Raw genomic sequence first — 20,424 nt, forward strand, 5'->3', positions numbered from 1 at the left:
CCGTGCATGGTGGGGCAGGGGCCCGGACGCCTGGGTTCTTTTTCTGGGGAGGAGCGAGGTGGGGGCGTCTCCTCTCTCTCTCTCTGCGCCCCAGAATGTGGGCGAGCGGATAGGGGCCGGGGCTCCAGCCAGGTGGGGAGGAAGGGACGGGACGGGTCTGGTTTCGCCCCCTTTGCAGGGCTTTGGGGCGTCCCCACGCCGCTCAGAGACACGTGTCTAACTGGGGGCTGTTTTTTTTCGGGGGGGGGGGGTCCTGAGTGTTTTGAACCATCCCTGGACTCCTGGGCTGGAGTCTCTGTTAGCTCCGGAAAGTGTTATTCATTTATTGATCTATTGCGGGGGTCGGCAACCTAAGGCCCCGGGGGCCGGATGCGGCCCAATCGCCTTCTCAATCCGGCCCGCGGACGGTCCAGGAATCAGCGTGTTTTCACATGAGTAGAATGTGTGCTTTGTATTTAAAATGCATCTCTGGGTTATTTGCGGGGCATAGGAATTTGTTCATTCCCCCCCCCAAAAAAAAATATAGTCCGGCCCCCACAAGGTCTGAGGGAGGGTGGACCGGCCCCCTGCTGAAAAAGTTTACTGACCGCTGATCTATTGCCCATTTTGCCCCCTCCCCTCATGCAAGGAAGGTTAGATTGAAAGAGGCAGGGACTGGCCCCCAAACTCCCCCCCCCCCCCGGAGTATCATGGCTGCCAAGTGGGGATTGGTACCCTGGACTCTCTCAAAGGCTAGCTCTAACCACTGCACCACGCTGCCTCTCTAGTCGGAGCCCCAGGGCAGCTACCTGAGCTGCTCTTGGAGCTGGAAGCAGACCACCATCGCTGCCTACTTCCGAGTAGACCGAGAGCATAGCTCTGAGTCATTATTGCAGGAATCGTAGAACTGTAGAGACAGAAGGGACCCTCCAGCGGTCATCTAGCCCAACCCGCCTGCAAATAGGATAGAAACAGCTGAGGTTTCGGAAGTCCTGGGCTCCTTTTTGGCTTTCAGCAGTTCTGCTGGACCTTAATGAAGTTTCACAACTGGACTTGCAGAGTCAGGGCTTGGGGATCCCCCAACGAGCCTAAGAGATCCCTTTCGGTTTTCTGCATTTGGGGGCCTATGATTTGGCAGGGACTCCCAGGGTTCATCTAGCGGTGGCCAACTCCCAAGAGACTGTGATCTACTCACAGAGTTAAAAACTGCAGTGATCTACTCCCCTTTTTTGGAGTTCAGGTCAAAGTTATTGAGTGTGTTTTTTTTAGGGGGAAATCACATTTTTTGGGGTGCATGGCAAAAAAATTTTGGGGGGGGAGCCAAACTTGTTGAGCTTCTTGGGGGGGGCAGTGATCTACCAGTGGTCTACCACAGTGTCCAGTGATCTGCCAATAGATCACTGGACGATCTCAGCAAAAGAATCCCACCCGAACTCTCTTTAAAAACCTCCAACGAAAAAGAAAGCCCATCCCCTTCCGAGGCCACAGAGTCTTTGAATGGTAGAGCTGGAAGGGGGACCCCTAGCGGTCATCTAGTCCAACCCTCCCTGAAATGCAGGAATCTCCAGTTCCCCCCTTTTCTGGGCCTGGAAGAGACCCACATCCTCCAGGCAAGGCCCGGAGGCAAAAGAGCAGGGGTAGGCAAACTAAGGCCCGGGGGCCGGATCCAGCCCAATCGCCTTCTCAATCCGGCCCACGGACGGTCCGGGAATCAGCATGTTTTTACATGAGTAGAATGTGCACTTTTATTTAAAATGCATCTCTGGGTTATTTGTGGGGCATAGGAATTTGTTCATATTTCCCCCCCAAAAAAATATAGTCCGCCCCCCCCCCCGGCAAGGTCTGAGGGACAGTGGACCGGCCCCCTGCTGGAAAAGTTTGCTGACCCCTGCAAAAGAGGAACCCCTGCCTGGTGCTGTTGTAATTCTGGGATTCCCAGTTTCAGTTCAGGTCAAGAGGGGGGGAAATCCTCTTTTGACCTTCCGGTGTGGGGATGTGTCGCTTGGAGAGCGCAGTGCCAACCCAGGGTGCAGGCAAGTGGCGTTCCGGCTGGGCTTGCATGCTCCTGAGGTTGCCCGGCTGAGCTCCCAATTTGGGGGTGGAGAGGGGCAGAAGATCAATCTAGGTTCAATGCATTAAAGGGGGTTGGACTGGATGACCCTGCGGGGTCCCAACACAAAATTCTGTGACCCTTATAGAGAGGGTGAGAGCAGACGCCATGCAGAGTTGAGACCCTCTCCTCTGGCCTTCCTCTTTCCCCCTCCGAGGGGCTGCCCCTCCCAGCTGCCCTTCACCCCATAGAATTCCTGGGCAGTGGGAGTTTAGCACGGCAGGAGGATTTTGGGGGGCCAAGTGGGTTGATCACTGGGAAATTATAGATTTGGGTCCCAAGTCATTCGTTCATTTGTTTAATTACATCATCCCACTTTCCTTCTTCGCCCCCCCCCCATCTCAGGTGATGCCCTACAACAGCCCTGTTGGGTAGGTCAGGCTGAGAGAAGGCAGGGACTAACCCCAAACGCTGCCGAGTGAGGGGATTTGCACCCTCGTCTCTCCCTGGTCCTAGCCTGACACTAACCACTACACCGCTCTGCCTCTGTCATATAGAGGTTTATGCACTTACACCAGCGCCTTGTCTTAGGCAGCCAATGCGAATCCTGAAAGACTGGTGTTCAATTTCCTTACACTCCCATGGGACCATCTTCAATGGTAGCCCCATGCACAGTGCCTTGCAGAAGTCTAGCCAGAAGGTTAGCAGGACATGACTTGGTGAACCTTGTCTAGGAGCTGGCAATCCACTGGAGCTCTCCCCCCACTGCTCCAAGGCAGCCCCGCATGTGCCCCTCCTCCAGCCCCACAGAGCAAAGGCTGTCCAAATATTACGCAGATACGGTGCAACAAGGCGGCTCTCTCAGATGTGAGCGGACTTTGCAAATTGGTGGGTGGGATACTAGAGGAAGTATCCCACCCACTGATTTACAGAGTCCTCTGGCCCATTTCGCCCCATAATGTCTGCACAGGCAGACAGCAGCGCTCCGGGGTCCCTGGCACGGCACTGAGTTAACCTGCGGAACTCCCAGCCACCCACCTGGTTTGCTTTAAAAGAGGAGGGGACAAATTCCTTGAGGAGGAAGCAGGGAGTGCTTCTGAACGCCAGAGGGGAGAGCGTTCCTCTTGCACCCGGATTCTGCCTGGGGGGGGGGGCTTCCCTTGGGCGTATTCCACGATGCTGGGCTAAGGTGAGCACCCCCTTTGGGCTCTTCCAGTGGCACGCCCCTCCCGCTGTCCTTTTTTATTTCTTCAAAAAAAATATTATTTATTTCAAAAATAAATAAATTAAACAAACAAACATAAAGACAAACAGACATACATACATCTCAACCATATTTAAACCAAACTTCATTGTTAAGTGACTTCCTCGTATTCCTCTGGTTGGATTTCACTGTATATCATTTTAACGGTTTTCCAAAACCTAAGTTCTTAAAAAATTGACTTACTCACTTAACATCTTTCTTTCTTTACATTTCAACTTTGAACATATTAATTCATCACATTACACATTTAAATCCTAAGCCTATATGGCACTTGCAGGCAGTCCAATTAATTTAATTTAACATATTTAACTAAACGGTCTTTGAATTTCTTCCAATCCTCCTGGTACTCCTCCTCCTTCTGGTCGCCGACTCTTCCGGTCAGGTCAGCTAGCTCCCAAAAGTCCATCATCTTCATCTGTCAGTCTTCCACTGTTGGAACTTCTTGTGTTTTCCAATTCTTAGCTAATAAGATTTGAGCAGCAGTTGTAGCATACAAAAATACCGTATTTTTTGCACCATAACACTCACTTTTTTCCTCCTAAAAAGTAAGGGGAAATGTCTGTGCGTGTTATGGAGGGAATGACTACGGGTGGCACGCCTATGGATTTTCCTCCTCTAGAAACTACGTGCGTGTTATGGTCGGGTGCATGTTATAGAGCGAAAAATACGGTAATTTAACATCTTTTGGGGGCAATTCCAAACTTGTTATTCCAAGAAGAAAGGCCTCTGGTTTCTTAATAAATCTATATTTCAACATTTTTTCCAATTAATTCTAAATCTTCTCCCAGAGGTCTTTCACCTTGGGGCAGGTCCACCACATATGATAAAAGGTCCCTTCTATTTCTTTGCATTTCCAGCATAGATTATCACTGTTGTGATAAATCTTTGCGAATTTTACTGGGGTTAGTAAAGGCAAAGGGACCCCTGACCATTAGGTCCAGTTGTGGCCGACTCTGGGGTTGCGGCGTTCATCTCACTTTATTGGCCGAGGGAGCCGGCGTACAGCTTCCGGGTCACGTGGCCAGCAGGACTAAGCCGCTTCTGGAGAACCAGAACAGCGCACGGAAACACCGTTTACCTTCCCGCCGGAGCGGTGCCTATTTATCTACTTGCACTTTGACGTGCTTTCGAACTGCTAGGTTGGCTGGAGCAGGGACCGAGCAACGGGAGCTCACCCCGTCGCGGGGATTCGAACCGCCGACCTTCTGATCGGCAAGCCCTAGGCTCTGTCGTTTAACCCACAACGCCACCCACGTCCCACCTAGACATCATTTTCATAATATTTTCCTTTAAAACCGTACATGCAGTGAACTTGACCCCTTTTCCCCTCGGTCTTTCCCAATCTTCAAACATTATATTATGTCCCACATCTCTTGCCCACCCTTCTGGCGTCCTTAATCGAGCCTCCTGGCGCAGAGGCAGTCTACCTCGCTCGCTAGGTCCTTGGGGACATTTAGCCGCTGGGGGGGGGGCAGGAGGCTGGACCAAGAGATGGAGACCCCCTTTGGCCTCGCCCCGCGGGGATCCTCGGACGCCCTGGGCGAAGCCAGCTTGCCCTTCCTGCCCAACACGTCTGTCCGGCATCCAGACCCGCCTGGGACCAGCGCGGGGGGGGGGGGTTGGAGGGAGGGATGCCCCCCCCTTTCCCGGAGCGTGAGTCAGGCGGACCAGGCAGGGTGGGGCAGGAACTGGCTGCCTGGAGAGACCGGCTGCTGCCTGTGCGCAAAAATTTCCAGCAGAATCGGGGAAAGAGAGAGAGAAAGAATTTCCTGTGCCGAACTTTTTGGAGCTCTCCGGCCCTGGCATGCGGGCTCGGATTCCTGGGTTCTTTTTGCTCCTCCTCCTCCTCCCGCACCCCAGCAGGACGGCCCCATGCTGAGCTTTGTTACGGCAAAAATCTGGGTGCGAGGCTGCTCTGCCACCCAGCTCATCGGACTAAGTCCGTGGGTCCCTGCGGAGGAAAATGAGCTCAGCCGGAGACAGGAGCAAACTGCAGAAGATCCAAGTTTATTGCGCAACAGGTTCAAGGCGAGATTGAACAGTGAGAAAGGGGTGACATGAGTTTTTGAAACTCCCTCCATGTCCCAGAATACAGTGCAAAACACGTCATGAATACATTAAAGAGAGGTTTGGTTACACAGATTACATCATGAATATATTAAAGGGAGGTTGGGTTACACAGATTAACATATGGAGGAGGGAGGGGGGAATATGCAGAGCTACACCGGATTAACATAAGGAGGAGGGAGGGGGGAATATGCAGAGCTGGAGATATGCACAGATAAACACTTCCTGGGGATGAGAAAACAATAGTCCCAAATATGCATAGTCTGCCACCTGACATTGTCTGGAGGAAAGGCTGATCAGAGCAATTTGAAAGGATTAGGGTCTTGACACCTTGCTTGAGGGATTATGCTGGACAGGGGAGGTGTGATGGAGTCCTAGAGTAATTGAGCAAACTGGCACGCTGATTTTCTATGAATTTTATAGATTTTAGTCCCTTTTGACATTGACAATTGGAATAAATGGATATATTGTAGCGAAGAAGAAGGTAAAGAAGACATGCCCCCCCCCCTTTCCGTATCAGTCCCCCATTCGGAGATAGATTTGCATTAAAGTTCTGTAAGAACTTGCAAATCTTTTCTCCGCACCCTAGATCTCGGTGAAGGTAGGGGTGCCGTGTGAGTGGGAATAGGCCCTAATGGAAAAGGAGGTGGGTTGAGCAGGGCAACAAAGGAGGGAGCAACACGGACCAATACAATGTATGTTTATGTTATATAGATATGCACTAAATAATAACTTTGTATCTATCGTACTAGATGTGTGGGTTTGTGCAAACCTGAAGGGGACTTGCAAGCCATGCCTCTTAAGGTCATTTGCAAGTATAGTAGTGCAGATAGCTGGATATAGGATATCGCATAAAGGAACACCTGTTGTATTTTGTTCAGTAGTGGTCTATGCTTTACGTTTAGCAGGAAGGTCCACTATTGACTGGAAAAAAATGCAGTTTGCTTTGCCCCCCGCCATTTTGTGTTCTCAGGTGTCAAGGTAGCTCTTCTGTGGTCTCACGTGTCACAGTAGTGGCAATCCCTGGTGAATCCACTTAGGGCTTTCATATTAGCCATGTTGCCTGGCACCCATCACAGCTGGCAGGTTTGGACACGTCCTGAGGGAAATGTCTTTACCTTGGCCTTTCTATGGGGTTTTATTTTAGAGGCTCTGGTCTTGCAGTCATGGGAAGTTGCTCACTTGCACTTAAAGGACCAAAAGCTAATTGCAGCCTGGATACACATGCCCAATTCGCACTGGGTCCAATTTGAATTTATCTTGCCCCATGGTTCTTAACTCTTCAAACCAATCTGTTAAAAGAAAACCATTCTTAAAAGGGGCACTTGTCCAAATAAGTCAATTTAACTCTATAAGGGATCATTCCTGCTAAATCAAGGCATATACACCTTCCTGAAGCTTCTCCTTGGTAAAGCGAGTTTTAACACCTTTTAAAATGGGTAGGGAAGGTTGGCAGTGTGCCAGGTGGGACAGCGAAATGTGGTTATCTAAACATTGAACTACACAATAGCCTGATCCATTAGAAAGCATAAAATGTATGAAAATCCTCCATTGGGGTATAAGGAATAAGGCAGTATACATTAAACATAAGACAATTACACACACACACACAAAAATTCCTCCCTTTGTGGAAATAACACTGTCAAACACATTTCAACATTCCTACATAATAACACATAATACACAACAAACTAATTAAATATCAGTTGAATATAAAGTCAAAATTGTCCTTGCAATTCAACTCCTCCCCTCTTTGTCAGCCCCACTTCCCCTTTGAAAGAAATTGCTGTGGCCACTTTGAAAACTTTGGTATCTGTTGTTGTTGCAGGTAATAAGTCTCGTGGTAGCGAAGCTTTTCATTGGATCTGTAGTAACACACTTGTAGAAGTGATATCCTGTAAGGACAGGGTGGACTTAAAAGACACAGTTAAAATAATAATAAAACACACACACAAACACACACACACACAATGACCTATGAGGAACCAAAATAAATAAATGCTAAGACACAGAATTTTAAGAAATCTGAAGTAACAATGAAAATAAAAGAGTGTTTCTTGATGTGACAACATCGGCTAGAGTGTTAATAGCAAAATACTGGAAAATGACTTAATGGCAATGTAACTTTGTGCAAGTACCTTGAACAGCCAAATGACAGAATTAATAAGAAATGCTCAGGCAAAAGGTAAACAAATACCATTCCACAAACAATGTTTGGTTATGCTTCGATTAATTTCATAGACATCATGGAAAAATGGATTAAATAAATGGAAACAGATTATTTATAACTTTAAAAGTGTCAAAGACACAAAGGGATGGAAGTCACTAATACAGCAGGGATTTCACAGAACAGAAAGAAAGTTGTTGTGGGAGGAAAAAGGGACAAACACTTTGTTATCGGGGTTCACATATCCTGTTAAAAGGGAAAATTATTTCATGTGAGAAGCCTGTCAGGAAATGCTGTTCCTAAAATGCACACAAACAAAGTCTGTGACTTAAATCCCATTGAGGGGTGGAATGCTTTGATATTTACCTGTGAAAAGAATTTGACATGTTAAGATTTCAAACTTGAGACACATTAAGGGTGATTTCTCTCAATGGTTCCAAGTTTTACATAAACCTCCTCTCCCCCCCCTACAGTTCCCCCTCCTTCCTCTCTCTTCTTTTCCTATCTTTTTTTTTTTTTTTAGCTGATCTAGTCTCTGTGCATGTGTGGAGTTCATGTCTCAGCAAATCTTTTATACTATTGAAATGTTGCATCTTTCGGCAAAATTAGAATTTGAATAAGGGAAGGGTAAGGAGTAGATTTTAAAAGAGGGTTAGATTTAAAACAAAAAAGGGAAACTCAGCAATTGAAGTATTCACCAACAAAAGCTAGCAATTTCAGCCCAAGCAAAGCGACTGCTTCCTTTATGTACAGGAAAGGGCTAATATCCCTCTGGCCATTCGTGGAACAATGCCGCGCCCTTATATATGGGAAAAAATGGCCAGAGTCAATTCGTAGGATTTTTTTTTTTTTTTAACATTCTAAGTTATTTCGGCCTTACCATTTGCAGACAAAATTTTCCTGCCCCTTTATTTACAGGATTGGTCAAGGCCCATATGTATTTGTATGTGTTGAAACTTTGAATTGACTTTGAAGTCTGATTTTAAATAGTAGACAAAATGATAAACACTGTAATCACTGAAATGCTTGATATTACCAGTTGTGCTTCAAAACATCACAGCTTCACCTCTCACCTTTTAAAACTAAAGAGCAAAGCTAGGCTGAATTTCAACTCCATCACCACACCAGAATTTAAGAATTACCCTGCAATGCTTGCGGACACATGTCCTTCCACACAGCCACAAATTGGGAGAGTCGAAAGGGACCCTGGGGTCATCTAGTCCAACCCTCCAAAATAAAGGGTTCACAGCAAGATTTGTACTACACACACATACTTATGTACACAGGCACTACTGGGGAAGAGAGCACAATCAATGCTCCTATCATGTACTAGGGAAGAGGAAAATAAAAATTCCCAACTTTATACAGAACCCTTTAGCAGATCTTGAGATTAGTTTGAGTTTACTTCCTTAGACGTGCAAGTTCCTTAGAGTGCAAGTTCCTAGACAAATGATCTTTAAAGAAAGATTGAAGTGAACATTTTCTTAAGATAGGGAGAGGATCTCTTATAAAGCATAGTTAAAACAGCCATAGATTTGATTTAAAGGGAATACAAAAGTGACAATTTTTCCTGAATTTGCAGAGGAATAGTAAGCCTAATCTGAATTTGCAGAGGAATAGTAAACCTAATCTATGCCCCCCCCCCCTTTTGCAGTTTCCTTTAAAGGAAGCTTACTCGGAAGTAAATTTACCTGGCACAGAAGAAGAGGAAAGAAAAAAAACCCTGAAAGAGACAGAATGAAACAGGGGGGGGGGGCATTTTCTAAGAAAAGAGGCCTGATATCAGGAGCCTTACAATAACTCTTCTGTCCAACCAAATCAAAGTTAAAACTGGACTCAGATATTTTCTTAGAAGGAAGACCATACTTTCATAGGCATGTGCTTCATGAAATAAATACACTGCATTTTAGCTTGAGAGAGCAGTTGTGCTCACCTACGCTTTTGCAGCAGAAACATCTAATTCACATTAGAAACATTCACATTCCAAAATAGACTGTAGACTCACGATCTGAAAAGTTGCGGCAAAGCAAGAGGTGGGGTAAACATTTGCACCCTTCATTCTCATTTTGTCTTATTTAGGACTGATACGGTCCAGCATAGCTTCCTTAAATTTAAAATTTTGAAGCAAGCTTGCAGTTTAAACTATGCGCGCTTAAGAAAGGCAGTCTGTCAGAGACAGAAGGAACAGACAACACACATAACAGACAACATGTAAACACACATATTCTCATATATGTATTAACACACAACACACATAACAGACAACATGTAAACATATATACTCTCATCCTTTAGTTGGTTATTGCAAGGAGTTGGGCTGCTTCCTTTAGCTTCATTAAGTGAAATTAGTAGGAAGGTCCCACAAGGTTTTAAGAGCTTCCTTGCCTCTTCAAACACCACCAGTTAACCAGCCGGCCAACGCAATTCGGGCTTGGCGGAGGCGGTGCTGGTGGGCCAGATTTCAGAACAGAGGTTCTCTAATTTTGCTTCAATAATAATTTGTGGTCAGGAATCGTCTTCCAATACGTGATGACAAATTGGAGAGGAGAGTCAGGGTCCTTCTGAGACTGAGATGGCTTTCTAGAAGCCTTCTTCCCAGAGTGAGCCCGCTCGCGTTTGGAAGCCTGGGTACCCATTTTATGTTTTACGCGTGTCTAGACAGAAAGAGGGAAGAGAAAGGGCGATAAGGATTGGTATATCTAGGAGATTGATATACTTAATACGGGATTTATAGTAAAGAGGGGTCTTTAGTCGCTTGGCAACTTCCTTAGAGGGTTTTTAAAGAGCTCTAGCTATCCGGTATTCCTTCCTATTTCCTTAGTCAATAACCTGGGGTCCTTTTCCACTCTGCTGATCCCGCCCAATTCCTCATGGGCTATCCCTCCTGGCAACCTCCTACCTATCGTCAATCTCAGGAAAAGGGGCCCTACTGAACGCCCGCGCCGTGCGGTGCCAGATCGGGTGATCCCTGGATAGAGTTTCGAACCGAAAATCCCCCTTGCTTTTGGAAGCGGGCTCACGCACGATACACGTGTTACGTGGCACCGACCAGTGCGGCTGGGATTGGATAGAAAGCAAGACCACTTCCTGCCCCCTAGCAAGGACGCTCGGGAAGTTCGGAAAAAGAACTCCAACCCCTTGCTTTCAACTGGGATACCCGTTGCGGAGAGTCGGCTATCTTTCAAGTCGGGTCTCTCCGTCTTACTTTCGGGCTCCCAATTGGTGCGGCTGGCTGGAGAAATATAGAGAAAGAGATAGAGCTCAGAACCCCCCTTTTGGGTCGAGCAGCAGTCCACGGTCTCTCTCACCAATTGGACCAAGAGACAGGCGAGAAGGAGCGATAGAGAGGAGGGCAGAGAATTCAGTTGCCAGGAGATTTCCACCCCTTTCCCACCAGTGCACTGGGTTTTTCCTTTCTCTTATACTCACGTGTCTTCTATGATGATCCCAGGATGAATAAGCCGGCTGGATCCCTCTTTGCTCCCCGGCTGAACTCCTGGGGCTTTTGATTACCGCCCGGAAGATGGCCGGGGGTCCAAAGGATCTTCCCAGGCAAAATGGCCTGGTGCCGGCTGAAGATTTCGGGGCCCCCGGTCAGCAACGCGGGAGAACCGCATGCCCCACGTTGGGCAGCCAACTGTTACGGCAAAAATCTGGGTGCGAGGCTGCTCTGCCACCCAGCTCATCGGACTAAGTCCGTGGGTCCCTGCGGAGGAAAATGAGCTCAGCCGGAGACAGGAGCAAACTGCAGAAGATCCAAGTTTATTGCGCAACAGGTTCAAGGCGAGATTGAACAGTGAGAAAGGGGTGACATGAGTTTTTGAAACTCCCTCCATGTCCCAGAATACAGTGCAAAACACGTCATGAATACATTAAAGAGAGGTTTGGTTACACAGATTACATCATGAATATATTAAAGGGAGGTTGGGTTACACAGATTAACATATGGAGGAGGGAGGGGGGAATATGCAGAGCTACACCGGATTAACATAAGGAGGAGGGAGGGGGGAATATGCAGAGCTGGAGATATGCACAGATAAACACTTCCTGGGGATGAGAAAACAATAGTCCCAAATATGCATAGTCTGCCACCTGACATTGTCTGGAGGAAAGGCTGATCAGAGCAATTTGAAAGGATTAGGGTCTTGACACCTTGCTTGAGGGATTATGCTGGACAGGGGAGGTGTGATGGAGTCCTAGAGTAATTGAGCAAACTGGCACGCTGATTTTCTATGAATTTTATAGATTTTAGTCCCTTTTGACATTGACAATTGGAATAAATGGATATATTGTAGCGAAGAAGAAGGTAAAGAAGACATGCCCCCCCCCCTTTCCGTATCAGCTTGGAGAGACCCCACCCCGGCGGGGAGACCCCGGACGACTCGGACCTGGAAGCGGAGGACGAGAGAGATGGTCTCCGCCGGGACGAGGCGCCAGGTCAGTTGACGCAGGGACACCCCACTTTTTTGTAGGTTGTGGGTTAAGTAGGGGCAGGAGTTGGGGGTCCCCTAACCGGTCCTGCCTCTCTCCCTCCCCAGGTGACCTTAGCCCCTTCCTGGCCGTCTACGAACGGAAGCCCCTCCGGTCTCAGGGACCCCTTTTTCTTAGGGGGGTCCCCGTCACTGCGCGCGTGGAGAGCGCAGAGAGATATGCCAGCGGTTCCAAGGTAAGGGGGCGCCCAAGGGAGAAGTGGGGGGGGTGCTTGGGGGCGGAAATCGAAGAGGCACCCAAGGCTCGTCTAGCCCGCCCCCAAGCGATGCGGGAACCACAGCAATTAAATTCACAGAGTCAAATGATATATATTATTTTCCGAAGGCAAGCTGGACTTCCTCATTCAGCGCATCAGAGTTGCATAGACCTTTTATTTTAATTTTTTCCCTTGGGAATGAAAAAGAGGACAGTAGGTAGGGGTTTTGCCAGCCGGGCAACCTTTGCTTTTTGGGAAGGGGGGGGGCTCCGCTGCCTCCCCTCCCCCTCCCGGTTCTGCTCCGGGGAGGATCCTGCAGCCCTGAGCAGGCAAGTCGGAGCCGGGCTTTGGTGTCCTCAGAGTCTCAGGTTACAAAGAGACAAAGAGAACCCGGAGAGGGAGGGAAGGAGCTCTCTTTGCAAATTCAGTTAGCAAAAAAAATAGATCTTTCTCAAGCACTGAGAGAACAGCAGCAGCAGCAGGATCAGGCCCAAGGGTGGAGTGCCCAGCTAGCCCCTCACCCTGTCCTCACAGGTGCCTCAGTGGGAAACCCGTGAACAGGATTCAAGCGCAAACAGGATTCCTGCGTTGCAGCGGGTTGGTATGGATGACCCCTTGGGGTCCCTGGTCCAACTCTACATTTATACGGTTCTGTGAAATGTTCCCTGGCAACTGAGCCAGGAGCTGGCCATGTGCCTTTATTTTATCTCTTTGCTTGCTTATGGCATTGATATCCCAAATTTTCCTACCAGGAGCTCATGGTGGTCTATACCCAGTTTAATTCCCCATTCCTCATTTAATCCTTGCAACAACTCTGCGATGTGGCCCAGGCTGAGCGGCAGGGACGTGGCCCCAGGGATATGGGGACCCAGGAGGCTTCGTGGCTGAGTGCAGGGATTCGAACCCTGTTCTCTCCCAGGAACTCGTCTGACACTCTAACCACTACCCCACACTGTTGCTCCAGTCCCCAATCCTTTTTAGGAATCCTAGGAGCTAATTTAACTCCCAATTAGCTTAGGCTGAGAGGCAGGGACTGGCCCCCAAGCTCACACCCGGTGGGACCTCACTCCAAGGTCCTAGTCCTCAAGGAATCCCAGCAACAACCCTGCGAGGTGGGCCAGGCTGAGAGGTGAGTCCAGTGAGAGCTTTGTGGTCAAGTCGCGGGATCTGAACCCGGCTCTCTCCCAGGTCCTCAAATTACACTCCCCTCTGTGTAAACGGTGGCGGCAAACTCCCCTTCCTTGGAGGTTTTAAAGCAGAGTTTGGGTGATCCTCGGTCATGGATGCTTTAGCTGAGATTCCTTTGTTGCAGGGGGTTGGTATGGATGACCTCTGGGGGTCCCTGCCAACTCTACAATGCTATGTTTCCAAAGCAGGTGTTGTGTGGCTGAGCCTGGCATAGGAAATCTCCAGCCCTCCAGCTGTTTTGGGACTACAACTCCCATCCTCCCTAGCTAACAGGTCCAGCGGTCAGGGATGATGGGAGTTGTAGTCCCAGAACATCTGGAGGGCCGAATTTGCCTCTGCCAGGCTGAGCCTGGGCATCTCCTTTTGGCTGGCAGCAGTATGCAAATAGTATGCAAATAGGTTCCCCCTCCTCGTCCGTTACGCAAATGAGGTGTGGCTTTTGTTGACAAGCTGTTTCTCAACAAAACCGAAAGGGCTGCACGGATTTCTTAATCAGTCAACACCGAGAGACTCAGTTGAATGTTGGAGGGATTTGGGGCAGAGGGAGAAATTAAAGGACTTCTTCGGTGCGCAGTTAGACTGTGGAACTCTCTCCCACTGGAGGCAGAGAGGCTTCTCAACGCCACTTTCTGGAAACCCCACGTCTGCTTGCTGGTTCCTCATCATGGGCCCTTGGCTGGCCCCTGTGAGAGTGCTGGCCAAGAGGGGCCACAGGGCCGGACCCTGCAAGGCTCTTCCGATGCTTGCAGATTGGTTGTCTCTCAGCAAAACAGAAACAGTCCCCCAAAACCCTACCATGTCAAAATCCTTTGCCTGCCGTGGATCTGGGCCATTGTGGGGCGCTCTGCCCAGATCTCTGGCCTGATCCTGCACCCAGACCTTTCCCCCAACGCCTCCCCTTCTGCTCCCGCTGCCACCATTATTATTTTTCAAAATGTGATTTTTATTGTGTTTGTCATCGTATCTACCGAAATGAGGCTGCATTTTAATGTTGTGTTTTCATCTTGTTTTTAAGTTGTATTTCAATCAATTGTTTCTATACCTGGTGTTAGCCGCCCTGAGCCCGGTCTTGGCAGGGGAGGGCGGGGTATAAATAAATAAATTTATACACACACACACACACACACACAGAGAGAGAGAGAGAGAGAGAGAGAGGGTTTTATATATACAGTATATAAAATATATACTGCATACATAGTTTCTTCTGGCCCTCCCACCCACCCTTTCCTGATATTTGTTTGTTTCCTCCTTTTTTCTTAGCTGTCTCATATCACGTATGTTTGAATTATCTAAACCCCGATATCGATCGCTGTTGCTTCTCCCTTCCTGAGCTCAAGCTGCTCTCCGGCTCCTCAAGTGGCAGGGAGTTCTGCGGGTGCCCTTTGCAAGCGGGCTCTGCCTCTCTGCCAGGCTGCTGGGTCCCCTTTGAGGAGGGCGAGGGAGGCCTATAATAATAATAATAATAATAATAATAATAATAATAATAATAACAACAACAACAACAACAACAACAACAACAACATTTTATTTATACCCCGCCCTTCCCGGTTCAGAAAACCGGGCTCAAGGCGGCTAACAACAAATTTAAAACACTTAATTTAAAACCTCATCTTCCTCTTCCTCCTTTTCTGGCTCCTCTTGACACTGAGCAGAGGCAGCTTGTTTTGCAGACAACAAACCGGCCGGCTCTGAATGCACCACAAAATAAAGGGGATTACAAGGGGAAGAGGAAGGAGAAACTGAACCTTTTTAGGGGTGGGGGGCGGGTGAGAAGGAGGCCCCCTTTCTGCTCCATGCAGACTTGACCTGTTGCTGGAGGGGAGAGCGGCTATGGGGCTTGTGTCCCCCTTGCAGGTTCGCCTTCTTGGCTTGGTTTTTCGTAGAATCGTGGCGCTAGAGGGGTCCTCCAAAGGTCATTTAGTCCAACCCCGTCACTGCCACCTGTTTTTGGTTTCCAAACGCAAAATGTCTCGGAAATGGGGGGGAGGCATGGAAAGGGGAGGGCAAACGGGAAGGGTCACAAGTGGCATAGTTGGGGGGTGGGCTGGCCAGTTTTTTGCCCTCGGCAAAGCCCTCAGGAGAGCCAGGCTGCTGCATGAGGCCAATGGGGACCCCCCTAGTCCAGCCTGCTGTTCTCACGGGGGCCAGCCAGATGGCCATCCCGGGACTCGAGTGCGAGAGGAACGCTCTCCCTTCCTGTGGTTTCCTGCAACCCAGCATTCAGAAGCATCGCTGCCTCCGTCTGTGGAGAGCCCTTTCCTCCTCCATCCATTTCTCCCATCCATTTCTCAAGCTCCCCAAGTTGGCCTCCTGTGGCAGGGAGTTCCACAGGTTATCCAAGAGAAGGGTTTTCTTTTGCGTCTCCCGAATCTCCCGCTGTAAGGCTTCAATGGGTGATGGTTCTTGAGAGAGAATTGCCATTTTCTTTTGCACTTTCTCTTTTTCTTTTTCCTCTTTGGCCTTGCTGAGCACCTTTTCTGCATCCCTCCCCGTCTTTTCTCTGAAGACTGTAATCCCCCGATTTCATAAGAAGTCTTGCAGCTCAATATCCGCTTTTCTCAAGGTGCCCTGAGCTCGGTGGCCAAGACATCCTCTCTGGCGTTTTGCAATTCCTCCGTAACCTTACAGCAGCCATCCATCATTCTCTCTCTCTTTTTTCTTTCAAATTTTTAAATTGATTTTCCAAAATTTTTAAACAAACAAACAAACAAACAAACATCTTAACTGTGCTTGATCCAATCTTGGTAACATTGTTAAGTGACTTCCTCAAATCCCCCTGGCTAAATTTCAGTGTATATCATTGTAACAGTTTTCCCAAACCAATTTTCTCATAAAATTAACTTAACATCTTAACATCTTTCTTTGTTGCTTATGGTGTGTGTGTGTTTTTTTACAAATGTCATTTTAAACATTTTCTTCCAGTCTGTTCCTTTTCCTTTTTTAAAAAATATTTTTTATTAAGCATTTAAACAAAACATATTATCTTAAAACATATCATCCTTGATTCCCGCCCCCATTTTTCCCCCTCCCCATAAAATAACCCCCTCCCTGCCCCCCCGACTTTCCTCAGTTCCAATCTCTGGTTTCTCTACAAATGCTATTCTCTGCATATTACAAAACTGTATAGATCCTTAATTTATCTGACTGTTTATTGTCAATAAAGAGTTTGTGAGTGTTTATTCAAAACCTGCCAAGGAGTCCAATTCACTTTGTTGTTTCTTTAAGTACTTTGTAAAAGGTTCCCATTCATCTTTAAAATCGCAGTTATCTTTGTCCCATAGTTTATGTGTCAATTTTGCCAGTTCTGCATAATCCATCAATTTCTCTTGCCACAGTTCTTTAGTCGGCGTTTCCTCGTTCTTCCATCCTTGTGCTATTAAGACTCTCACCGCTGTTGTCGCAGACATGAAGATATTTTTGAACTTCCTTGGCTGGTCTTTTCCTACGATCCCTAACAAAAATGCTTCAGGTTCCTTAACAAATGTTAGCTGGAACATTTTCTTCAATCCATTGTATATCATTTCCCAAAACTTTTTAATTTGATTACATTCCCACCACATAGGGTAGAATGTCCCTTCCTTTTCCTTACACTTCCAACACATATTTGAACTGGTTTTATACATCTTTCCTAACTGCATATATCATCTTCTTAATTTTCTTTCAGCAAAGAACAATCTGTAAATTTTAAATCAATTTTCCTTAACCTTTCCCAATCTTCCAACATAATGTTATGTCCTATATCTTGTGCCCATCAGTCTGTGCCTTTTCCAAGACAGCTTTGCACCTGATATCGGATGCACAGCTGCCCTGCAAAGGGGGACTTTCATATCACAATTGCCCCGATTCCCAGTGGAATCATATAAGTGCAGAGTTGGAACGGGCCCTCCAGCGGCCATCTAGTCCAACCCTCTTCAATGTAGGGTTGGAGGGGGGGGGAGAAGAGTTTTTCTCTCCTGAAAAACTGCACAAAGCAAAGCGCAGTAAAAAAGGATTGAGGACTCAAAAATACTGAATTCGCAAAAAAGAGTTTTGGAAATCTAAATAGCAAGTTTTAAAACTTTGCTTTACCTCGGTCGAGCTAGGATCGTAATACGTCAGAATTTTTAGGGCTCTACCCTTGTTTGAATTTTAAAGTTTATGATTTTTCTATTTCCTTCTGAGGAATCTGAATAGTTCAGTGAAACAAGATTTGTAGCCAGCATCCTGTTAAGTCTTTGTTCTATTTTAGGTTTTTCTAATTCTTTTCCTGAAGTTTTTTGATTTTTATGATTTACTGTATTTTTCGGTAAATCTGCGGGCAGCAGACTGCAGCGCGGAGCACGGGGCGCCCTCCGGAGGACGCCCCGTGCTTTGCGCAGGTGTCCGCAGCCTGCCACCCTGAAGCAGAGCGCCCCTAGCACCAGGCAGACATCGGCCAGCCCCACAAGCTCGGGGGACAGCGGGGAGGCTCAGCGCCGCCATCCCACTGTTTCCCGACCTGGTTTTGGGGGGGAAATAAAGGGGGAAAAATCCCTTTATTTCCCCCCCCAAAAAAGTAGGTGCGTCCTATGGGACGGAGCGTCCTATGGGACGAAAAATACGGTAGTTGATTTCCACAAGGTAATATTTCTAGTCGATTCCTTCTCGTTTCAGGGATTTTCATGGTATTTCATTTATTTTGTGCAATTTCTCAGTTCCGTGAGTGTCTTCTTTCTGTTGGCTTCTCTCACCTGGGCAGGTGCGGCCAAACACCGTGTACTCCTTGCGACTGACGCACGGCGAGTTCACCTGGACGATGAAGAAGAAATTCAAGCACTTCCAGGAATTGCACAGGGATCTAATGAGGCACCGGATCCTGATGAGTTTCCTGCCTCTGACACGGTGAGGAGAGAACCTGCACAGTTGAGGGGTTTTTAATTTCATTTATCTACTTATTCCATAAATCACACACTGCGCTCGCTCACTCGCTTGCTCGTTGTTTCCCCCCACCCCAAACCATCGGAACAGTTTACAAAACGATAATGTTATCAGTAACAGCAGCATTCAAAAGATAAAATCAGCAATAAAGGAAAAAGCAGATTAAAATGTACCCTGGCAGCCTGCGTGTCTGGGCAGGCTTTGTGTCAACAAGGGATGTTTTTAGCAGGCGCGGGGGAAACAGAACAGGGCTGGGTCTCAAGTGGCAGGGAGTTCCAAAGGTCAGGCGCTGCCACACAGGTTCTTAGAAAGGCAGAATGGGTCTTGTGTGGCACCTGTATATTTATTTATTGAATTTATATAGTGCCAATTCTGACTGGTGGGGTCAGCAAGAGCACGGGAAGCCCCACAGAGAGTGCATTGCAGTAGTGCAGCCTTGAAGTCACCGACACATTTCAGGGGGTTGGACTAGATGACCCTTGGGTCCCTTAACTCTACAATTCTTGGTTTTTAGGAACCGAGCTTTCCCTGTCCAGGAATCGCAGTTGGTAACAGGCTTTGTCCATCTCTTAGTGGATCTGCTGTCTCTGTTTGTGTGTCCAAGTCTGTTGTGGCTGGACTTGGTAGCCTAGTGATCTTTCTCAGTAGCCCAAGCCGAGTAGCCAGGTCACGGGTGTTTTTTCAGCAAAGATATTCAGTCGCAGGAAAAGGATGTGAGAGACTCGAGCTCAGGATTTGTCTCGGGTGATGGGCGTGTCAAAACAGTTTTAACCTGCGGTGGATTCCACAGTTGTGGTTGTTTAATTGCACGCATAAATGTTTATTACTGCTATTAATTTGCAAACCAAAGTGCAAACATAACAGGAAGGAAGGAAGGAAGGAAGGAAGGAAGGAAGGAGGAAGTAGTGCAGGAGGCAGAGTTGGCCCTCAAACAGGATGGCTTTCAAAAAGGACTGGACCTCCTTTCTATTATTATTATTATTATTATTATTATTATTATTATTATTATTATTATTTACTTTTAAAAGACAACTGAAGGCGGCCCTGTTTAGGGAAGTTTTTAATGTCTGATGCTGTATTGTTTTTAATATTCTGTTGGAAGCTGCCCCGAGTGGCTGGGGAAACCCAGCCAGTTGGGCAGGGTATAAATAATAAATCATTATTATTAATTATTATTATTATTCTACGATAAGCAAATTCCCCCTTGCCAGAGGGGCTTTCCTTCTTCCAAGGAGAACCGAGGGGACGCTGAGCAGTGGCCACCTCTCTCCGGCAGCCCCAGAGTCCTTCGTCAGGCAGCGGAGAAGGTTGAGCTGAGTTAGACTGTGGAACTCCCTGCCACAGGAAGCCTCCAACTTGGATGGCTCCCAAAATTTGAGGCAGATTCTGGGAGGAGGAGGAGAAGGAGGAGGAGAGGGCTAGCAATGGCTGCCAGCTCCTGAGGCTACGCTCTGCCCCAGCAGCAAATGCTGCTGAATCCCAGTTGCTGGAGAGCAGCTCTTGTGTTCGAATCCTGCTGGTTTCCCACAATGGGCACTTAGTTGACCCCTATGAGAACAGGATGCTGGCCTCATCCAGCCAATGTGCTAGAGCATCATTTGTCTCCTCTCTCTCTCTCTCTCTCTTGCCCAGGTTTGCTGCCCTGGGTTCTCGGTCCGACGGAACCGTCCTGGGGCTGCCCTCTCTGCCCCACGGCGGGGAGGTGTCCCGGCGCCCGTCCAGCAAGCAGGTTTGTGGCCACGCCGTGGGTCTGGGTGCATGTGGGGCTGGAGAGGGGGAGGCGGCCTATAGGGAGGAAGTTGAGCAGTTGCGGGGGGAGTGGTGCAGGAAAAACAACTTACTCCTTAACCTAAAGAAAACAAAAGAGATTATTGTGGACTTTAGGATACGTAAATTGAATATTCAGCCACTTAATATTGAGGGGAAGTGCGTGGAACAGGTCTCGGTGTTTCGATTTCTGGGAATGGAGTTTTTTTGAGATGACCTAACCAGGGGAGAAAACAGCAAAGACCTGATGAAGAGAGCACAGCAGAGGTTACATTTTCTGAGAATCCTCTGGAAAAACAATCTCTCAAAGGACCTGTTGATGGCATTTTACCATTGCACTGCTGAGAGTGTATTAACTT

The 20,424-nt window shown here is 47.7% G+C and overlaps 1 protein-coding gene across 2 annotated transcripts in view; it reads left to right on the forward strand.

Annotated features, from left to right (window-relative positions):
- PLD2 (phospholipase D2) overlaps nucleotides 1-20,424 on the forward strand; it is a 45,843-nt gene that overhangs the window by 646 nt on the left and 24,773 nt on the right. The window contains exons 1-5 of one of the 2 annotated variants that reach the window (XM_083706588.1): nucleotides 4,424-5,171; nucleotides 11,868-11,964; nucleotides 12,066-12,193; nucleotides 18,120-18,262; nucleotides 19,931-20,027. In XM_083706588.1, the coding sequence (XP_083562714.1) occupies nucleotides 4,785-5,171; nucleotides 11,868-11,964; nucleotides 12,066-12,193; nucleotides 18,120-18,262; nucleotides 19,931-20,027 (852 nt within the window). In that variant the 5' untranslated portion in view covers nucleotides 4,424-4,784. Of the gene's footprint in view, nucleotides 1-4,423; nucleotides 5,172-11,867; nucleotides 11,965-12,065; nucleotides 12,194-18,119; nucleotides 18,263-19,930; nucleotides 20,028-20,424 lie in introns of those variants that run through there. The other variant, XM_083706589.1, reaches the window with a different exon arrangement.

Source organism: Podarcis gaigeae, assembly GCF_964106915.1.
Source record: "Podarcis gaigeae genome assembly, chromosome: 13".
Classification (NCBI taxonomy): Eukaryota; Metazoa; Chordata; class Lepidosauria; order Squamata; family Lacertidae; genus Podarcis; species Podarcis gaigeae.